The 18,382-nt window shown below is 51.1% G+C and overlaps 1 protein-coding gene across 12 annotated transcripts in view; it reads right to left on the minus strand.

The window, feature by feature from the left end:
* The window catches only part of SFI1 (SFI1 centrin binding protein), a 105,460-nt gene that overhangs the window by 1,498 nt on the left and 85,580 nt on the right, over nucleotides 1-18,382 (minus strand). For 9 of the 12 annotated variants that reach the window (XM_032309961.1, XM_032309962.1, XM_032309964.1 and 6 more), the window contains 14 exons: nucleotides 10,993-11,074; nucleotides 10,487-10,665; nucleotides 9,412-9,487; nucleotides 8,852-8,947; nucleotides 8,331-8,407; nucleotides 7,274-7,376; nucleotides 6,086-6,182; nucleotides 3,616-3,776; nucleotides 3,146-3,220; nucleotides 2,473-2,547; nucleotides 2,173-2,349; nucleotides 1,840-2,102; nucleotides 1,055-1,159; nucleotides 726-957 (listed from right to left, as the gene is read on the minus strand). In XM_032309961.1, the coding sequence (XP_032165852.1) occupies nucleotides 726-957; nucleotides 1,055-1,159; nucleotides 1,840-2,102; nucleotides 2,173-2,349; nucleotides 2,473-2,547; nucleotides 3,146-3,220; nucleotides 3,616-3,776; nucleotides 6,086-6,182; nucleotides 7,274-7,376; nucleotides 8,331-8,407; nucleotides 8,852-8,947; nucleotides 9,412-9,487; nucleotides 10,487-10,665; nucleotides 10,993-11,074 (1,798 nt within the window). The remainder of the gene's footprint in view (nucleotides 1-725; nucleotides 958-1,054; nucleotides 1,160-1,839; nucleotides 2,103-2,172; nucleotides 2,350-2,472; nucleotides 2,548-3,145; nucleotides 3,221-3,615; nucleotides 3,777-6,085; nucleotides 6,183-7,273; nucleotides 7,377-8,330; nucleotides 8,408-8,851; nucleotides 8,948-9,411; nucleotides 9,488-10,486; nucleotides 10,666-10,992; nucleotides 11,075-18,382) is intronic. The other 3 variants (XM_032309971.1, XM_032309969.1, XM_032309972.1) reach the window with 3 other exon arrangements.

Genomic DNA, 18,382 nt, shown 5'->3' on the forward strand with positions numbered 1-18,382 from the left:
GACCTGTTTGGTTCCCAGGGGTTTACCTTCAACAACTACATTGCAGACTCTCAGTTTTGCTCACCACCTTCCCAAGGGCCACACTCAGAATCTTGTTGCTTTATCTTAAATTTAACAGGTTCACGACAGACTGTTCAGGCTTTATCCCAAGCAGGCCCCTACCCCCCCCCCCCGCCCCATTTTCCCTCTTTCAGTAAGGAACTCATTATTCCTGAAGTTATTCAAGCCAGAAGTCCAAAAGTCATCCTGGATTCCTTCCTCCCTTATCAAACCCATCGGAGCAGGTCCTGCCTAGCCTGCCTCCCACGATGGGCTCTGCCCACAGCCACAGTCACCACTTAATCCTGGCCCCTGGCACCCTGTGCTGGCCCATGGGATCACGGCTGCCAACCAGCCCCCATCGCTTTCTACTGAAAATCCAAGTATTTCCCCTGGGCCTGCAGGACCCTCGTGATCTGCAGTGTCTTCATCCATGTCCAGGGCTCTTTGGTCCCCACCTCTGCGACATGAGCTTCACAAGCAGGGGCCCAGCAGCCTTTCCCTACTGTGTTCCTAGGGCAGGGGCACCTCTACTTGGTAAAGGCAGGAGTGGCCTCTCTCCATCTCCCTGAGCCGGTAGTGCTCTGGAAGCAGTGAGTACTGCTGTGGCTACAGCACTGAGAGTGTGAGAAGAGCACTGAAGGCCAGACCAAAGAACAAGACCCCAGGTGACTAGGAGGACTTACCCTGGCAGGGATTTCCACCACACATGGCATGAAGGATGAAGGGGGCAGTAGCTCTGGGCCTGTATTCAACGCGGGGGGCAGCTTTGGGCCAGGGTGACTCAGCAGGGCCTTGGGCTGGGGCAGGGGGCTGCTTGGGACCAGGGCTGTCCAGGCTGCTGGTAGGAAAGGCCTCATCAGGGCAGGGCCTGCTGGCTGGGCCATGCCTGAGTCACATTCCTGTGGTGCCTTGGGCCTAAGCAGAGGGACAACAGGAGCTGGTCAGGCCCTGGTACCTGGCCTGAGAAGCAGGAAGGAAAGGAAGCCACCCACCCTAGGACCACACCATATACCCTTTCCCCCCAAGGGTGCCACACCCCAGGGGCCTCTGGCTCGGCTCCAGCTCCAGCAGGAAATGTGGGCGTCGAGGCTGCTTTCTTGCCAAGCGGGCATCATTGCTGGGAAGAAAAACAGGCCTAGTCCTCTCGCCTACCTAGGGCATCCAGTCCCCCCTCCAATCTTACAGGGAAACGGAAACTGCTGGCCTACGGTCCGCAGGTGACGGGGAGTGGACCTGGGCCACAGAGTACTTTCAGTAATTCCAATGAAGTGAGCCTGATGTCGTGGGGGTGCCTCACCCGCCTCATTTCATTTGACCTCTGCAGCTACCCAGTGACACAGGTGCCCCTCCCACATCAGAGGAGGAGCACACTCTTCCTGACTCTTCCGGGTCAGGCCCTGTTGGGATCCGGTGCCAAGGGAAGCAGACTGAGGCTCAGGCAGTGCCGGTCACTCTGGGAACCAACAGCTGGGTCAGCCCCGTGTGCAGGGATGGGCCAGGTTACAAACAGTGGGGTTTCCTGGTCAGAAGGGGAGAAGCAGGGTGACTGGCAGGTCTGGGGGCGTGAGGGCGGGGCTGCCCGACAGCCGATTCCTTTTTTAAAACCTACATGTTCTCTCCCCCACATTCTGCAGGAACAGAGGCTGCGGTCCCTTTATTTGGGGCTGATGGAATGGGAGGGACAGGATCCTGCTAGAGAAAGGGGTCCACAAGGTTCAGCTGGGACCTCCTTGTGTAGTGCAAATTTCTGCTCCAGGCAAAAAGCAAGGAGGAAGAGGCGAGGGATGGGCTACTCACAGCTCTAGGAGGTGGGGGTCCCCAGCAGCCAGGGACAGGCTGCCCCGAGCCCCCCAGGGCCCATGAGGAACTGGTGGCTTCTTGGTCTCCGGAGCAGCATCCCCAGCCCCAGCTGCAACATAGCTGGAAAGGGGACTGTCAAATGTCACTCTCCTCCTGGGCATGGTGGATGTGGTAGAATGAGTCTCCCTGTCCTGGCCCAGAACCTTCTGTTTCCAGAGCATGGCACAGCGATGGACCGCACGGTGGAGACTGTGAGCCGCCTGCAACGGGCGTCTGGTCAAGTCGTGCTGTGTCTGACCCGCTCCCCGTGAGAAGGCGGGGGACCCTCACCTGCACCTGCTGCTGGGCATGCAGCTGCTGCCGGAGGGCCTTCATGCCACCCGCGAACCGTAAAAGGCGTGTGGCACCCTCCCGGAGGAGCTGCTGCTGGTAGGCCTGTACGGCCTGCTCCTGACGCGCCTTCTTTCTTCTCCTCTCCAGCACAAAGCCCAGCCACGAGGCCCACACCTCCGGAGAGAGGAGAGGAGGCCCAGTTCTCCCTGCTTAAGGCTCCCCCCAGGGCTGTGCCCACGACCCACCCTGGCCTCCCCCGAGGCGTACAGGGACAGCTGGGTGTGGAGCCCCTATTACCTTTGCCTGTAGTGAGAAGGACCAGAACCACAGGGCCCGGGCTGTGCCCTGCTGTTCCCGCCTCCTGTTCGCCAGCTATGTGCCAGAAAAAGAAGATTATGGAAGTCAGGGAGGCCACTCTGACCACAGGGACCTGGTCACTCTGAGACCCTTTTCTAGTAAGGCTGCCCTCCCTCCACTGGGAAGGGCCCAGTGCTGCCTGGCCCTGAGTTGGTGGACCAAGGAGTGATCCTCTGGGAAGAACAAAGGCAGAGCTCTGGGGGAAGGGAGTGAGTGGGGCAGAGTGCTGGGCACAGGAAGGTCTGCTGGGCACGATGCAACCCTGCCTGGTGTTTTAGCACGTCCTTGGTGAAGACTTAAAATGCATTCATATTAATTTTTGGATAATACCCTAATGTGACACTGTAGAAACAGGGCCCTGAAGTGATGGGCTTGTATAGGTCACAGATGGAAGGAACTGGGCAGTGCCGGGAAATGACCAGGGTTGGGGGAGCCCTCAGACAAGGGTGGAATTTAAAATTTTAAATGTGGGGGTGCCATGGAGTATGTGACTCTTGATCTTGGGGTTGTGAGTTTGAGCCCCATGTTGGGTATAGAGATTAAATAAATAAAAATAATAAATGTGGGTTCAGGAGGCAGTGGGAGGGGGAAGGGGCTTCTCCTTGGCTCCCACCTGTTGTTTCCACTGGCGGAAGCAGGCCCGGCTGCGGGTCTGGGCCAGGAGCTGGGCACCCTGCCTTTGCAGGAGCTGGGGAGAGAGCAGCTAAAAGCAGTCAGGGCCCTGCATCCCAATCATCTGGGCACAGCCTTGTGGTGAAAGGCTCTCGGCCCAAGAGAACTGTCCTCCCATCTCCAAGAAGAGTCCTGGATGAAGCTAAGGCTTCCTGTACCAGGCAGGAGCATCGAGCTCTGACACCCCACCCTTCAGGATGAGCTAGGTTTCCCTCTTGGGCCATCTGGTGCCTGGGGGAGACCCGACCCAGAGGCTGGCTTCCCTCAGCCTTCCCAGAAAGGTCCCTGCAGCCTTGTGCCTGCAGGGCGGCAACCACCCAGCACCCATCCTGGCAGTCGTGGGTTCTGCCACAGAGCACTCCTCTTCCCCAGGTGGTGGTCTCCTGGCCCGGGAGCCACCGCTTGCCTCACCCGCTTCCTGATGCAGCCCAGATGGTGCGCCTTCCACTGGGCCAGAGCTCGCAGCAGCAGCCGCCAGCCGTGGTGTGCAGCCGCCCTCCTGAGCTGGGCTCTCTGCTGGGCCGCCCTCTGGCCTCGGTCCCGCCAGCGCCGAAACCACGTCCTGAGACAACCTAAGGCAGATCCAAGTCAGTGTTTACTTTTTTGGAGGTTTCTACAAACCAATCTGCAAGGTTCAGAGAGCTGAAAAGGTTGTGTCGGGGTAGAGCTGGGGTGTCAGCCCCCACTCGGTGAAACCGCCACATGGGGACGGTGGCCACTGTGTGTTGACAGCTGTGGCCACCTTCAGTGGCCATGAGCACCCTGGGGACCAGAACCTGGTGTGCCGTTTACTATTGTGCCCCCAAAGAGTCAGCCAGAACCACCCGCCTGTCGACGGTGACTACGTACCCCCATGGGTACCATGGGGGCCATGGCCCTATTTGGCCTGGGAGGAAACCCAGGCTCAGAGAGTCTAAGCTGCTCCAACCAGGCCTTGGAGGAGGCACAGCGTCTGCTATTCTGGGTGCTGCAGGCAGGCAGAGGCTACTGCATGCATTTTGTTTCTGTGTCACCAGATTCTCAAGGGGGAGCAAGCACTTTCCTCTTCTTCTTCTTCTTTTTTTTTTTAGGTTTTTCCCTTTTCTTAAGCCCTGAGACAAGTTTCTTTTATAGACAACAGATACTAAGGCACTGATGCCAAGATGGGGGTGTCCTCTGGGAACTGCTGGAGGGGCAGGGAGGGCAGGTTTGTAGGCCTGGAGGTGAAGCCTTAGGACCAAGTGCTGATACTTCCTGCATACTGCTTCCAGGGTGTACCTCTCACTGGGTCCTTACGACAACCCCACAAGGCAGCTACTATTATTCCATTTTGCAGATGGGGAAACTGAGGCTCAGAGAGGCCTTAATGGGGCCACACAGCCAGCACCTGACCCTGCCCGTATCAGACACTCTGTTGAATGTGTCTTAGGACACATTACCCTGAACTCCTCCTCCTCCAGCACTCAGCCCCGCCCTTGGGCTGCCAAGGTGTGCCTGAGACTCGAGGCCTTAACTAAGCCCAGAAATGGTTCCGCAGGCACTGAGTGCACATCTGCTATGTGCCGAGAACACAGTGTCTTGTCTTGTGGTCTCCCAAATCCTTGTACCACCTGTAAAGGACACAGCAATCCCAGGGCCCACCGTGTGCCACCCAACACCTTCCATGGAAAGCTGCTTGCCCCTCGGTCCTGCAGTCCAGGGTGCAGCCTGTGCCTGTCCCCTCTAACACCTGCTATGGCCACCTGACCCCCACTGGCAAGGCCTCTGCAGTGCTGATGCCAAAGCTCTGCCCAAACAGAGGCCCCAGAATGGGCCAAACCCCTCAGCTTCTTTCTTGGGAGACACCTGGAAACAGCACTGGTTTCTGGGGTGGGGGGGCAGCTTAAGGACACAGAGAAGCACACTAGCGTGGAGTAGGTGCGGGATGTTTGACCCCCAGGGCTCTGCCCAAAGGAAAGCAGAGATGTGTGTTTAGTCACATAAATAGTGCAGTCAGAACCAAACCAGTTTATCAGTTTTTGTCCTGGAGCAAACCAACAACTTGACCTGTCTTCCCTCCAGTCCGATTTAAAAAATTTGTTTTCATTTCCGGTTGTATTGTCATTTATTCTAACCACTGCTCATGTCCCTACTGCAGGGCCATGGGCCTCAGTTTCCCTGCATCTCACCTGTGCTCCTATCTGACGGTCTTCCCCAGGCTCTCTGTACAGCAGGGAGTCAGGCTGCCCAAGGCCACTACTCCCTGAACACACAAGGACCCAGCGACACAAGGAAGCAAACTCCCTCCCCTTGATTCCTTCATGAGAATCAGATACTAAGCCTCGGTCTTACACCTGAACATCAACTGGTTGGCAACTGGCTGGGAAGAGAACGCTGTGACACGCTGGGTTGAATGGTTACCCCTCCTCCCAAACCCGGAACCTCATCCTGAACCTCCAAACTGCTGTGACTCGGCAAGACGGTCAGTGTAGTCAGCTGACACCACCCTGGAGCAGGGCAGGCCCTTAACCCAGGAGGACTGGCATCCTTCTGAGAGAGGTGGTAGCAGGGCAGATAGCCCTGTGCCCGCAGAGGCCGAGGCTGGAGGGATGGGTCTGTGAGCCAGTAAACACCAAGGACTGCTGGGGCTGTCAGAGGCTGAAAGAGGCAAGGAAGGATTCTCCCCTCCAGCCTTCACAGGAATCATGGCCCCGCTAACACCCCAGTTTCAGACATGGCCTCCAGAAGGCCAAGAGAACAATCTTCTGCTGGTGGAAACCTCCCAGTCCGCAGTACTGTTATCTCAGCAACAGAAAACTCACACAGGGTAGAAGAATACAAAGACTGAGGGGGAAGAGATGGAACACGAGACAGTTCTATGTCCTTCAGAGCCCCCTCCCCAGCTGCCAGGAACTCCACTCACCCCTATCCAGCACCTTCTGGGCCTCCTTAATGGCACAGTCCTCCTGCTGTCGGTAGTATATCTGCACGGATGCAGCCTCCCGCCACTGCATCAGGACCTAAGGGACAGATGAAGAGCAGAGCCTGACTTCCCGGGACGCCCAGCGCTGTGGGACTGAGCAGGGACATGGCACCCACACATGTTCCGGAAAACACCGGCCAGAAGCACAGACCCCAGGCCATGGACCAAAGCCCCCAGTCCCACAGGAAGCAAAGTATCCCAGGCAATGAACTGTTCTATAGGAGTTCAACTTCTGAGCACGCCATCAAGAAGTCAAGGCGTCCCATGGGCATTTGTTCCATTATTAGGTGTTGAACGAAGCTGTACATTAGATGCGTGCATCTTCATGCAATCCATGAAATCACACTAGCAGAGCACTTTACAAAGAAGTCAAGCAGCCGGGGTTGCCTGCTCCCCAGCTCCTTAGGCACAAATTCCATTCTCTGCAAAAAAGGCCTGCCTTCCCAGCCAGAAGCCAAGCAAGTCTGACAGCAGACTAGGCCTTGACTTTGTCACAGTTCTTCACCCTCTGGAGGCTTCCAAGTTGTCAGGACCAGTCTTCCCCGGCCTTCCAGTGGGAGAACCACTGCTGTTCAGAGCTCCTGGCAAAAATCCTTCTCTCTAAAACAGCCCCCAGTGCCGGGACCACTGCTGTCCCTTCATTTCTGAACTACCCTGTTGCATAATACGCCTTCCTCCCAGGGTCGTGAGCTGGCACGCCCTCCCTCTTGCAGCACATAGGACAGGCCCCACCAGGTGGCATTTTGGGGCCACTTCCCACAGACGATGACCAACAATCTCACATTCCCGGGGTGCTCTACACTTTTGAGAAAGCCTCTGCAGCCACAAAATCAGCCACAATGAACATCCTCTGACAGATGAAGAGAAGGAGGGCCACACTGACATGGCTTGTCCCAGTGGAAAATTCCACATGTGTAGGAAGTACTGATTCTGATAACCAGTTTGCTCACTGTGTTTTTGTTTTAACGGATATTGGTTCATAATCCAGCAAAAAAAACCCTGCATGGAGGAGGATGAGTGAGCCCATGTCCTGGGTCCCTTGTTCAGTGCCTAGCTTCGGGGTGACCCCCTCGCAGGAGCGAGGTCCCAAACCCTCCTGGGCGACCAGCTGGTCTCCCCAGGCCTCACCTTGGAACACAAGGTTCGCTGGTAGTGAGCGCGTGCTCGGGAGCTTTGCTGGGCTTTGTGCACACGGGCCAGGGTGTTCTCTCTCCAGCGACGGAACACACTCCTGCAGGAACACGGGCCGGGGAGATGAGGGTGTCACCAGTGCGTATGAGATGGGGGAGGTTCCTGTGAGTCATTCCCGCTTCTTCAGCCCACTCCTCAATTGAGGACAGACTCCTTGTACCTAAGAATATCAGTCTCACCAACAGCCATATTTATGGTGACACACTCAACACAGGGCTGGTGAGCCTCTGCTCCGTGCCAGGCACTGGGGGAGCCCCAGGGGCACCACGGTGAACAAGACCAAATACTATGTCCTCGTGCATGTACGTGACACACAGTGGTGACCAGGCAGTGACAGTACAGGTGAGTCACACCACAGGCACATAGACGGGAGGTGGCGGAGGGCCGTTGGCCCCTGCCCCGCAGTTGCTGCAGAGTTCGCTCAGCGACTCCATCTTTCTCACTCCCTCTGCCTGAGGGGCTGGATGGGGACCTCCCTGAAGGAGGGTAGAAGTGGCAAGTCCACAAGGCCCACCTCCCACAGGCGGCATGGAATACCATGTGCTGAACAAATACGGAGGAAGGAAAAGAGCGGAATGAGGGAGGCCTGCCGGGAAGGAGAGTGTGAGAGGTTGGTTTAGCAGGAGCTGAAACAGAGAGAGCGAGTGACCTCCAAGGCTGTGAGAGATGCCTCTGGAATCTGTGGAAGGCCTGGAGAGCCAAGCAGGGAGGCAACTGAGTGGAGGCTGAGGCACAGGGGGTCCCTGCAGCTCTGGAGGGGGCTCTCGCAGATGCCCAGGTTGACAGCTGCCTCCTCAAGGCCCCAGTCTGCACACAGCAGCTTCCAGACAGGGGGTGACCCAATGAATGGAGTGCTTGCTGTGGCAAAGCCCAGCAACGCTGTGAGCAGTGCAAGGAGCTGGGCTGCCCTCCCTCCACACCAGCCTGGCCCTGCCTGGGGCTGGAGCGGGCGCCCTGATCCTGAGGCCCTGTGAGAGATGCTGGGGAGACTCACCGCAGTAGCCGCCTCTTGTGCTGCCTCTCCCTGGTCGCCACCTCCTGGAGGATGCTCCGAACCCGGCTCTGATAAGTCTGTGGGAGACCAAGAGGAATGGCGGGCGCAGGGCCCAGTTCCCTCCTTTGTCCCTCCCTCAACCGGGGCCCTCCTCCCAGGGGGTGCGATGCTGGAGGTGGGCACTGGCCTAGAGCTCTGAGTCCCATGCCAGTAGAGCACCTGGATAACAGAGAAGATGGTCTTGTGAAGTCCTCACCTAGCAAGTCAGGCCACTGGCCTCCTGGACAAGGGGTCACTTCGATGTGGAGGCTGGCCCTCCAGAGGGCACTCATTTTTACTTTGCCAAGCAAGGATGCCAGAGCTCAGCCCCGTGGCTGAGAGACCCACCGTCGTGGGCACACGGAGGCTTATGGGACTCCTCTGGGAGGGGCAGGGAGACCGAGGGAGGGACACAAGATCCCCACCCCACCCCCATCCCACCCGAGGCAAGGGGTGACCGAGGGACCAGCAGAAGCCCCTACCACCCAGGAGCACAGCGCCCCCCGCAGCACGGTGCACCGGTGGTGCAGGCGGGCGCGTGTCAGCTTCCGCCGCTCGGCAATGCGCAGAGCCAGGCCCTGCGGACAGAGGGGGGGCCAGGAGGGGCTCAGTCATGCCGCCATCTTCACCCGTGGGGTTCTCACCTGCCCCACCCACCCCGCCAAGGCCTCATCTATGACTAGGTATCTCTCAGGGCTTTGTGGGGATCAGATGGGGCAAGAGCCTGACTCAGGGTAAACGCTCAAGCCATTTGGCAGTTGACACACTTTTTACCCTGAGTAGGATGCCTGCAAATGGTTAGACCAAGAATTTTAGGTTCAGTGAATTCAGACCAGAACCGAAGAACATGGGAGTTTGAGCCAATCACCTCAGGAAACCAGGTTAGTGCTTGCCCCTCTGCTGCCCAGCCTGTCTCCCGTGCTCAGAGGCAGGTGGCTGCCGAGGGGCGGAAGACAAGCCCACATGCCCGTTCCGAGTCACGCTGACACCCAGCTCCACCTGTCCGCAACCACACGTGGTGGCATCTGTGCCAAAGCCTCACCTCCTTCCACCTGTTCCAGGCCCGGTGCAGGAGCCGTGCGGAGTGGAACTCTGCAGCCAGCACTAGGCCCGTCTTCCTGTGGGGAGGGCTGGAGTCAGCACTGCAGCCTGGACCCGGCCAGGGCTCTTTCCACCCACACCCCTCACAGTCCCAGGCCCCTGTCTAGTGGTTCTTAAATTAGTGGGGAGGGAGGAATCAAGACCTTCTCTGGGGGTACCTGAATGGCTCATTCAGTTAAGTGTCTGCCTTTGGCTAAAGGTCATGATCGCAGGGTCCTGGGATTAAGCCCTGGGTTGGGCTCCCTACTCAGCAAGGAGCCTGATTCTCCCTTTCTCTTTGCCCCTGTTTGTGAGCATGCTCTCTTACTCATGCTCTCAAATAAATAAATAAATAAAATCTTAAAAAAAAAAAAAAAAAAAAAAGACCTCTGAAGAGCTGCCAAAGGATTTGGGCTCTCCCCTCAGGAAAGTGAGCATCTACTCAAATTCTCGGAGCCAACCTGACAGGGTTCAAGTACACTGAAGTACACTCATGTGCTGGCGACTCAGGAGATTAATGTGGCCAGAATCTGAGTGGGGAGATCCTCACAGCACAAAGTGGATGCAGAACAGCATTAAAAGCGGGACAATGTCTGCTGTGTCCATGTGGGCTGTCTGCCCCACCCTGTCTCCAACCATATGGTGTGGTAAAAACTGCCACCACCTGCCCCTAGGCCACAGCTGCTGGTCCTGGTGCTCAGCTATCCTGAAACGGGCTCATCAGTCTATTTTCTGGACGTGGTCACACTGGACCCCACCCAGTGAGTGAGATGCATCCAGTGCGTAGGACCTCAGATCCATGGAGCATGTCTGTCCCTAGTCGAGTTCCTGAGACTGGGAGCTCCATGAAGTACCCCAGGATCCTCCCACTACAGCCCTGGTTCTGTATAGACTATATCAGGCAAAATTTCTGGAACTTAAAACCAGGACCTAGGCTAACACAACCCTCCAACAGGCACTCAGAGCTGAGAGTCTACCACTATGGTCGAAGCTGGCCTGAGAGGGGAAGAGCTTCAGGGGCAGAAGTGGCCCCTCACTCTGTTCTGAGCCCTCGGGCACTGTCTCTCCAGATGCAGAAAGCCCTCCTGAGCTGGCGGTGGCGGCGGTGGGCCCAGGCCGCTGCTGTCCGCTGCCGCTCCCGGTGCTGTGCTGCTGCCCGCTGGTGCCACGTGGACCAGGACCTCTGCAGGAGCTGCCGCTCTGAGTGAAGGATGGCCTGGGGCAGGATGGCAGGGAGAGAACAGAGTCGGTCCAGCAGCTGGGGGCATAGAAGCCAGAAAGAGTCTATAGGCCACAATTACTGACCAAGGCAAAAGAGATGGGCATTAACGAGCTGCCTTGGCCCAGAAGTCATATGTAAACTCCACTGACAAGGGCAACAGATGCCCCAGGCCCTGCCCTGCCCTGCCTTGTGAGTCCTGGTCACAGGCAGGACGCCCCGCAATGTGGGTCTGGGTGACGTCCCGAGCAGAGGAGACAGTGAGCGCAAAGTCTGAAGCAAGTCCTGCCCGTTCCAGGCACCTCCTCAGGGACGGCCACTTACCATCCTCTCCGCCAAGCGGTTTTCTCGATGCTGAAACATCTTCTGCCACCAAATAGCAAATACTTGCTTCTCCAACGTCTCCCTAAAAAGATAAATAATAACAATAATGGGAAACAAAGCACTGAAGATAAAACAAAATCACTATGAAAAAGAATGAGAAGTTCCAAATAATTGGTTTTTTTTTCCCTTAGGCTATTAAAAGGTGAATAAGTTGAGATGGGAGAGGAAGGAAAGAGAAAGAGAAGAAAAGCAGACAGCAGTGGCCAAAAAGCCCCACGAACGACCCAGTCCTCTCCAAGTTGTTTCCGGTGTCAGCCAAGCATCTGCACAGTATGAATAAGACTGACTTTGAGACGCTGGCTCTTCATTAGTTCAGTTCCACACTGAAATACCAACCGTGCTCAATGGTCAGTAGTGAAATCCTTTCTAGTCCGGGCTGACCGGCCTGGTTGCTGTTACACAAATACTTAGGGGAAGTGGTTAAAAACAGAGGCCAGGTCTCCAGGGCTGACCAAGCAAGTCTGAAGTGGGCCACAGGAAAGAATATTTAAAAGAAGCGTTCCATGTGAGGTAGACAGGGAGACAGGTTTGAGAACCACTGCTCTGTCACCTCTGCCTTGGCCTCCCCACTCAGCGCAATGATGTGAAGGCCCGCAAACGCAGCACTGGGACAACTGGTCAACAGCCACTAGGAGCCATGCGTTGGCAAAAGCACGGGACAAAATACACGAGGCAACTGTTTTCAGGCCCTGGACAAGAGGCAACATAGACTGTGATCCTTAGAGTTGAGAAGCAAGTAAGGTGAGCCCCGTGGCCGCCCAAGCTTTCTGCCTTGAGGGCACGTTCTGAACACCAGAGGCAGGGCCACCGAGTCCAAGCAGAACAGGCCAGTCTCACTCAGTTGGGGCAGAGAATAGAGTTCAAGACTGCAGGGGAAGGAATGTATGCATCTGTGGCTTTCTAGAACCTGTAGAGACCTCAGAGGCACGCTCACACACACCCTGCACACTGCAAGTGTGTACCTCACTTTCTCTGTGAGTCTGCCCAGTCCACAAGTAAGGCTATACAAGCAGGCTCTGTGAGACCTAGCAGAGTGGACTCTTCAGGGCTGACTGCTGGATGGAGATTACCAGAAGCTGGAAAGGGCTGGGAGATGGGAGTTCTGGCCCAGTCTGAATGAAGAGACTTTTCTGGGAACCCCAGAATTCAGAAAGGATGGCCTCAGGAATAAGCGCCATGCCCTAACTCTGAAGACAAAAATCAAAAAGACTCACACATGGGGCACATGGTACAGCGTGCAACCCTTGATATCAGGGTTGTAAGCTGAAGCACTGCACTTGGTGTAGAGATTACTTAAAAAATATCTTAAAACACAGACACACACACACACACACACACACAACCCACACAAAGAATGAACAGAACCACACTTGATAGGATCAACAGGAAGCACAAGAATAAAGAGCAATCACTGTCTACCAGAATAAAAGGCAAAACCCTTTAAAGGAAAAACAGCTGTCTACAAAAAGAATCACCCAAATGTTGGAATCAGCAAACACTTAGAAAGAATTATTAAAGTGTGTGTACTTAAATGAAGAATGAACAAAATTAGTTACCAGACAGGGAATCTTGGCAGAGAAATAGAACCAAAAGCAAAAAAGAACCAAATGATTTGGTGGCTTCTCAAAAAGTAAACACAGAATTATTTGATTCAGTAATTCTACTTCTAGGTATACAACCAAAAGAATGAAAAACAGAGACTTAGACAGATGTATGTACACCAGGGTTCACAGCAGCATTATTCACAATAGCCAAAAGGTAAAAACTCACGTGTCCATCAACATACAGAGGAACAAACTGTGGTATATCCATACAATGGAGTATTATTCATCCATAAAAAGAATGAAATTCTGATACATGCTATGACATGGATAAACCTTGAAAACATTATGGCAAGTAAAATAAGCCAGACACAAAAGGTCTAATATTACACAATTACACATATATGAGACATCTAGAATAGCCAAATTCAGAGACAGAAAGTAGTTTAGAGGTTCCCAGGGCTGGGAATAGACGGAAATAGAAAGTTAGTGTTTAATGGATACGGAATTTCTGTTTGGGATGATGAAAATGTTCTGGAAATGCACTCCCCCTGCTTGTGTTCCCTCTCCCCGTCTCTTTTTACAAAAAGATATTAATTATTTATTTGACAAGGAGAGAGAGATCACAAGTAGGCAGAGAGGCAGGCAGAGAGAGAGGAGGAAGCAGGCTCCCCGCTGAGCAGGGAGCCCCATGCAGGACTCAATCCCAGAACCCTGAGACCATGACCTGAGCCGAAGGCAGAGGCTTAACCCACTGAGTCACCCAGGTGCTCCTAAGTAAATAAAATCTTTAAAATAAAACAAAACAAAACCCAAAGATAAATAAAAACATCTTAAAAGCAAAGTAAGAGAGACAGATTACATTTAGGGGAAGAATGATACAAATGATGGATGCCTTTATACCAGAAATAATGGAGGCCAGAAGACAAGGGAAGAATGTCTTTAAAAGACTTGGGAGGTCTTCTGGGTGGGTCAGATGGTTAAGGGTCTGCCTTTGGTTCAGAGTCCTGGGATCAAGCCCCACATTGGGATCCCTGTTTAGTGGGGAGTCTGCTTCTCCCTCTCCTTCTGCCCCCTCCTATGCTCATTCACTTTCTCTCTCCTGAATGAAATCTTTAAAAAATAATAATAATAAATAAATAAAAATAAATAAAGATAGACAGACTGATTGATTCAGGAGTGAGGGGTAGAGAAACTCATTGTTTTATATCCACGAAAAGGTCCTTTAAAAATGAGACCAAGAGTGAAATAACCATGAACAAAAGCTGAGATAATTTCTCTCCAGCTGATTTATAGTATAAAAATGCTAAAAGACAGGGCACCTGGGTGGCTCAATGGGTTAAACCTCTGCCTTCGGCTCAGGTCATGGTCTCAGGGTCCTGGGATCCAGCCCCGCATCGGGCTCTCTGCTCAGCGGGGAGCTTGCTTCCCTCTCTCTCTGTCTGCCTCTGCCTACTTGTGATCTCTCTCTGTCAAATAAATAAATAAAATCTTTAAAAAAGATGCTAAAGGACAAAAGCATATAGATGAAAACTCACAAATTGAAGAAACAATTTTCCATATTAGATATGGAAAATATGTGGGTAAATATAAAAGATTTTTTTTAATCTCTTAATTTTTAAAAAAGAATTCTGTCTAAAGCAAAAATTACGTGGGCAAAATATATGACAAGAAATACTATCAATAATGGAGAGGGGGACGCCTGGTTGGCTCAGTGGGTTAAAGCCTCTGCTCAGGTCATGATCTCAGGGTCTTGGGATTGAGCCCTGCATCGGGCTCTCTGCTCAGCAGGGAGCCTGCTTCTCTCTCTCTCTGCCTGCCTCTCTGTCTGCTTATGATCTCTGTCAAATAAATAAATAAAATCTTAAAAAAAAGAAACATGATGGGGAGGAAAGGAATTCTACTGTTTTTATGTTCTTATATTTAACATGAAGTGGTACAACAGAACTGAACAGAACTGTAGTAAGTCTAACAATGTGTATTGTTAATTCCTATACAAAAGAGGGGTGCCTGGGTGGCTCAGTCAGTTAAGTGTCTGCCTGCAGCTCATGTTATGATCCCAGAGTCCTGGGACCAAGCCCCACATCAGGCTCTGCTCAGTAGGGAGCCTGTTTCTCCTTCTCCCTCTGTCTAGTGCTCTGTCTACTTGTGATCTCTCTCTGTGTCAAGTAAATAAGTAAAATCTTTAAAAAAAAATACGAAAGAGGGGCACCTGGGTGATTCAGTCAGCTAAGCGCCTGCCTTCAACTGAGGTCATGATCCCAGGGTCCTGGGATCAAGCCCTACATCAGGCTCCCTGCTCAGTGGGGAGTCTGCTTCCTCCTCTCTCTGCCTGTTGCTCCCCCTGCTTGTGCCCTCTCTCTCTCTCCCTGCTCTATCAAATAAATAAAACATTTAAAAATAAAATAAAATGATAAATACAAAATACAAAAGGTATAAAAAGCCAACGCAGGAAATAAAATGGAATATTAAAAAATTCTAAATGAACAGCGCAGAAAAGGGGAAACAGAGAAACAAAAAACAGATGTAGGCTTCGGCCCAACCACACCAATTACATTAAATGTAAATGAACCACACACTTTAATTAAAAAGCAGAGATGTGGGGCGCCTGGGTGGCTCAGCGGGTTAAAGCCTCTGCCTTTGGCTCGGGTCGTGATCCCAGGGTCCTGGGATCGAGCCCCACATTGGGCTCTCTGCTCCGCAGGGAGTCTGCTTCCTCCTCTCTTTCTGCCTGCCTCTCTGCCTTCTTGTGATTTCTGTCTGTCAAGTAAATAAATAAAATCTTAAAAAAAAAAAACAAAAAAAGCAGAGATGTCAGGAATCCCTAGGTAGTGCAGTCAGTCAGTCAGTTGAGCATCTGACTCAGCTTTGGCTTGGGTTGTGAGCTCAGTGTTATGGGATCAGGCCCCAAGCTGGGCTCCATGCTTGGTGTGGAGACTGCCTGGGAGATTCTCCCTCTCCCTCTCCCCATCCCAACCCCTTCATGCTCACTTGCTCACTCTTTCTCAAATAAATAAATAAATGAAAATAAATTGTCAGACTAGATTTAAAAAAAAAGACATAAGAGGAAAACTTTATTAAATATGAAGACAAATAGAGGGAAAGGTAAACCACATAAACTATAAATACAGAAAAAGCTGCTGAGGATATTTTAATAAAAGTCAAAGCAGGTTTTGAGAAACGAAATATTACCAAAAATAAGGAGGTTCATTTCAAAATGATAAAAAGGGACAGTTCATGAGGAAAACATAACAATCTAAACTATACATGGACCAAATAACAGAGATTCCAAACGCATGAAGTAAAACTGGTAGTATTATCAGGAAAAATAGAAAATCCATAATCATAGCTAGAGAATTTTAACACTTCTCTCTAGTAATCGATAGAAAAAACAGACAAACAAAAAAACTAAGGTGGGGGGTGATTCAGTTGGTTGACTGTCTGCCTTCAGCTCAGGTCATGATCCTGGGGTCCTGGGATCCCTGCTCAGTGGGGAGCCTGCTTCTCCCTCTCCCACTCTGCTTTATGCTCACTATTGCTATCTCTCTCTCTCAAATAAATAAAATACTTAAAAAACAAACAAATACCTTGCCTGAGGAAAGCATCTGCATCCTGGAGACTGACTGGAAAGCCAGGGCTTTGACTGAGTGAACACACTAACCTTTGCCTCTACAGTTCTCTTCCAGCCTGGTTCTACCTACAGGTCCTGGACCTGAGGCGTGGCCTCCAGCCCAGGCATCCTGCCTGCAGAATGGCTGCCCCCACTGCCCATGTCTTTCTATCCTGCCCATTTCTCCTGCCTAATGGGATTTTGCACAATTCAGAGTTTTTCCATAAACTAACTCTTGTATTAATAAAGGCTTTAGGAGATTTTTGTTAAAAACCAAGGACCTCTCTTCAGCTCTGAACAGATTTTTCCTTCAATTCAAACATAAAGATTTATGGACCTTTCAAGTTGACTCCAATTTGTGGATGGTTTCTCCCACTTTCCTATTCTACATTCTTAGTCCTATGTTAGCTTTATGTCTCAAATGGTGAAATGTAATCAGTCCAATAAAATATGAAATAACCATGAAAAAAACAAACAAAACTCAACAACAAACAAAAAGCTACAAGGATACAGAAAATTTGAAGATGACTACCAACCAGCTTGTCCTAACAGACATTTACAGAACACTGTATCCAGCAAGCATAGTATAAATATCCTTTTAAGGTACACACAGGAAAAAATAAAGTACACATCGAAGGTGCACCAAATCAGACCACATATATTCGGCTGTAAAACATATTAATACATTTCAAAAACTGAAGTTATATAAGGTGTTTTCTAGCCACAATGGATTAAATAATAATTAAAAACAATAATGTATCAAGAAAATTCCTATTTGAATATTAAATAACAGATTTCTTTTTTTAAAAAGATTTTATTTATTTATTTGACAGAGAGAGAGAGATCACAAGCAGGCAGAGAGGCAGGTGGGGGGGGGTGAAACAGGCTCCCCACTGAGCAGAGAGCCCGATGTGGGGCTCAATCCCAGAACCCTGAGATCATGACCTAAGCCGAAGGCAGAGGCTTAACCCACTGAGCCACCCAGGTGCCCCTCAAATAACATATTTCTAAATAAACCACAGGTCAAAAAATAAGTCACAAAGGAAATCAGAATATATTTTTAGTTGAATGATAATAAAAATACAGCATGTCAGGATTTGTGGGATAAAGCTAAAGCAGAGGGAAACCTTACAGCTTAAAATTTTCACAAGAGGGGAGCCTGGGTGGCTCAGTGGGTTAAGCCACTGCCTTCGGCTCAGTTCATGATCTCGGGGTCCTGGGATCGAACCCCACATCAGGCTCTTTGCTCAGCAGGGAGCCTGCTTCTCTCTCTCTGCCTGCCTCTCTGCCTACCTGTGATCTTTCTCTGTCAAATAAAAAAAAAAAATTTTTTTTCACAAGAGAAAGATTTAAAATTTATAATTTACTGCCAATAACAAAAGAATGGGTGGGCATGCCTGGTTGGCTCAGCTGTAGGAGCATGAATCTCTTGATCTCAGGGTTGTGAGTTCATGCCCCATGTTGGGTGTAAAGATTGCTAAAAATAAAATAAAATAAAATAAAATAAAATAAAATAAACTCTAAAAAAAATGGGTGATTTGTGCTTCCATCTTTTTTTTTTTTTTTTTTTTTTTAAATTTATTTGACAGAGAGAGAGTTCACAAGTAGGCAGAGAGACAGACAGGGTCAGGGGGGAAGCAGGCTCCCCGATGAGCAGAGAGCCCAATGTGAGACTCGATCCCAGGACCCTGGGATCATGACCTGAGCTGAAGGCAGAGGCTTAACCCACTGAGCCACCCAGGCGCCCTTATGCTTCCGTCTTAATGTTTAAAAAAAAAAAAAAAAAAGGAAGGCATATTAAATCCAAAGTAAGTAGAAAGATACAAAATAAAGAGCTAGAATCAATGTAAGAAAAATATACAATAAAAAAATTAGCAAACAAAAGTTAAAAAAAAAAACCCATGATAACTCCTTGCAAGACTGATCAAGCATAAAGAGAAAAGGGTGCCTGGGTGACTCAGTCTCAGGTCATAATTCCAGGGTCCTGGGATCGAGCCCCACATCGGGCTCCCTGCTTGGCAGGAAGCCTGTTTCTCCCTCCTGCTACCCCTGCTTGTGTTCCCTCTCTCACTCCCTCTCTCTCTCTCTGGGAAATAAATAAATAAAATTTAAAGAATAAAAAGAAAAAAATACAAATTACCAAAATCAGGAATGTACAAGGAGGTATCATCAGAGATTC

This window comes from Mustela erminea, chromosome 13, assembly GCF_009829155.1.
Source record: "Mustela erminea isolate mMusErm1 chromosome 13, mMusErm1.Pri, whole genome shotgun sequence".
Classification (NCBI taxonomy): Eukaryota; Metazoa; Chordata; class Mammalia; order Carnivora; family Mustelidae; genus Mustela; species Mustela erminea.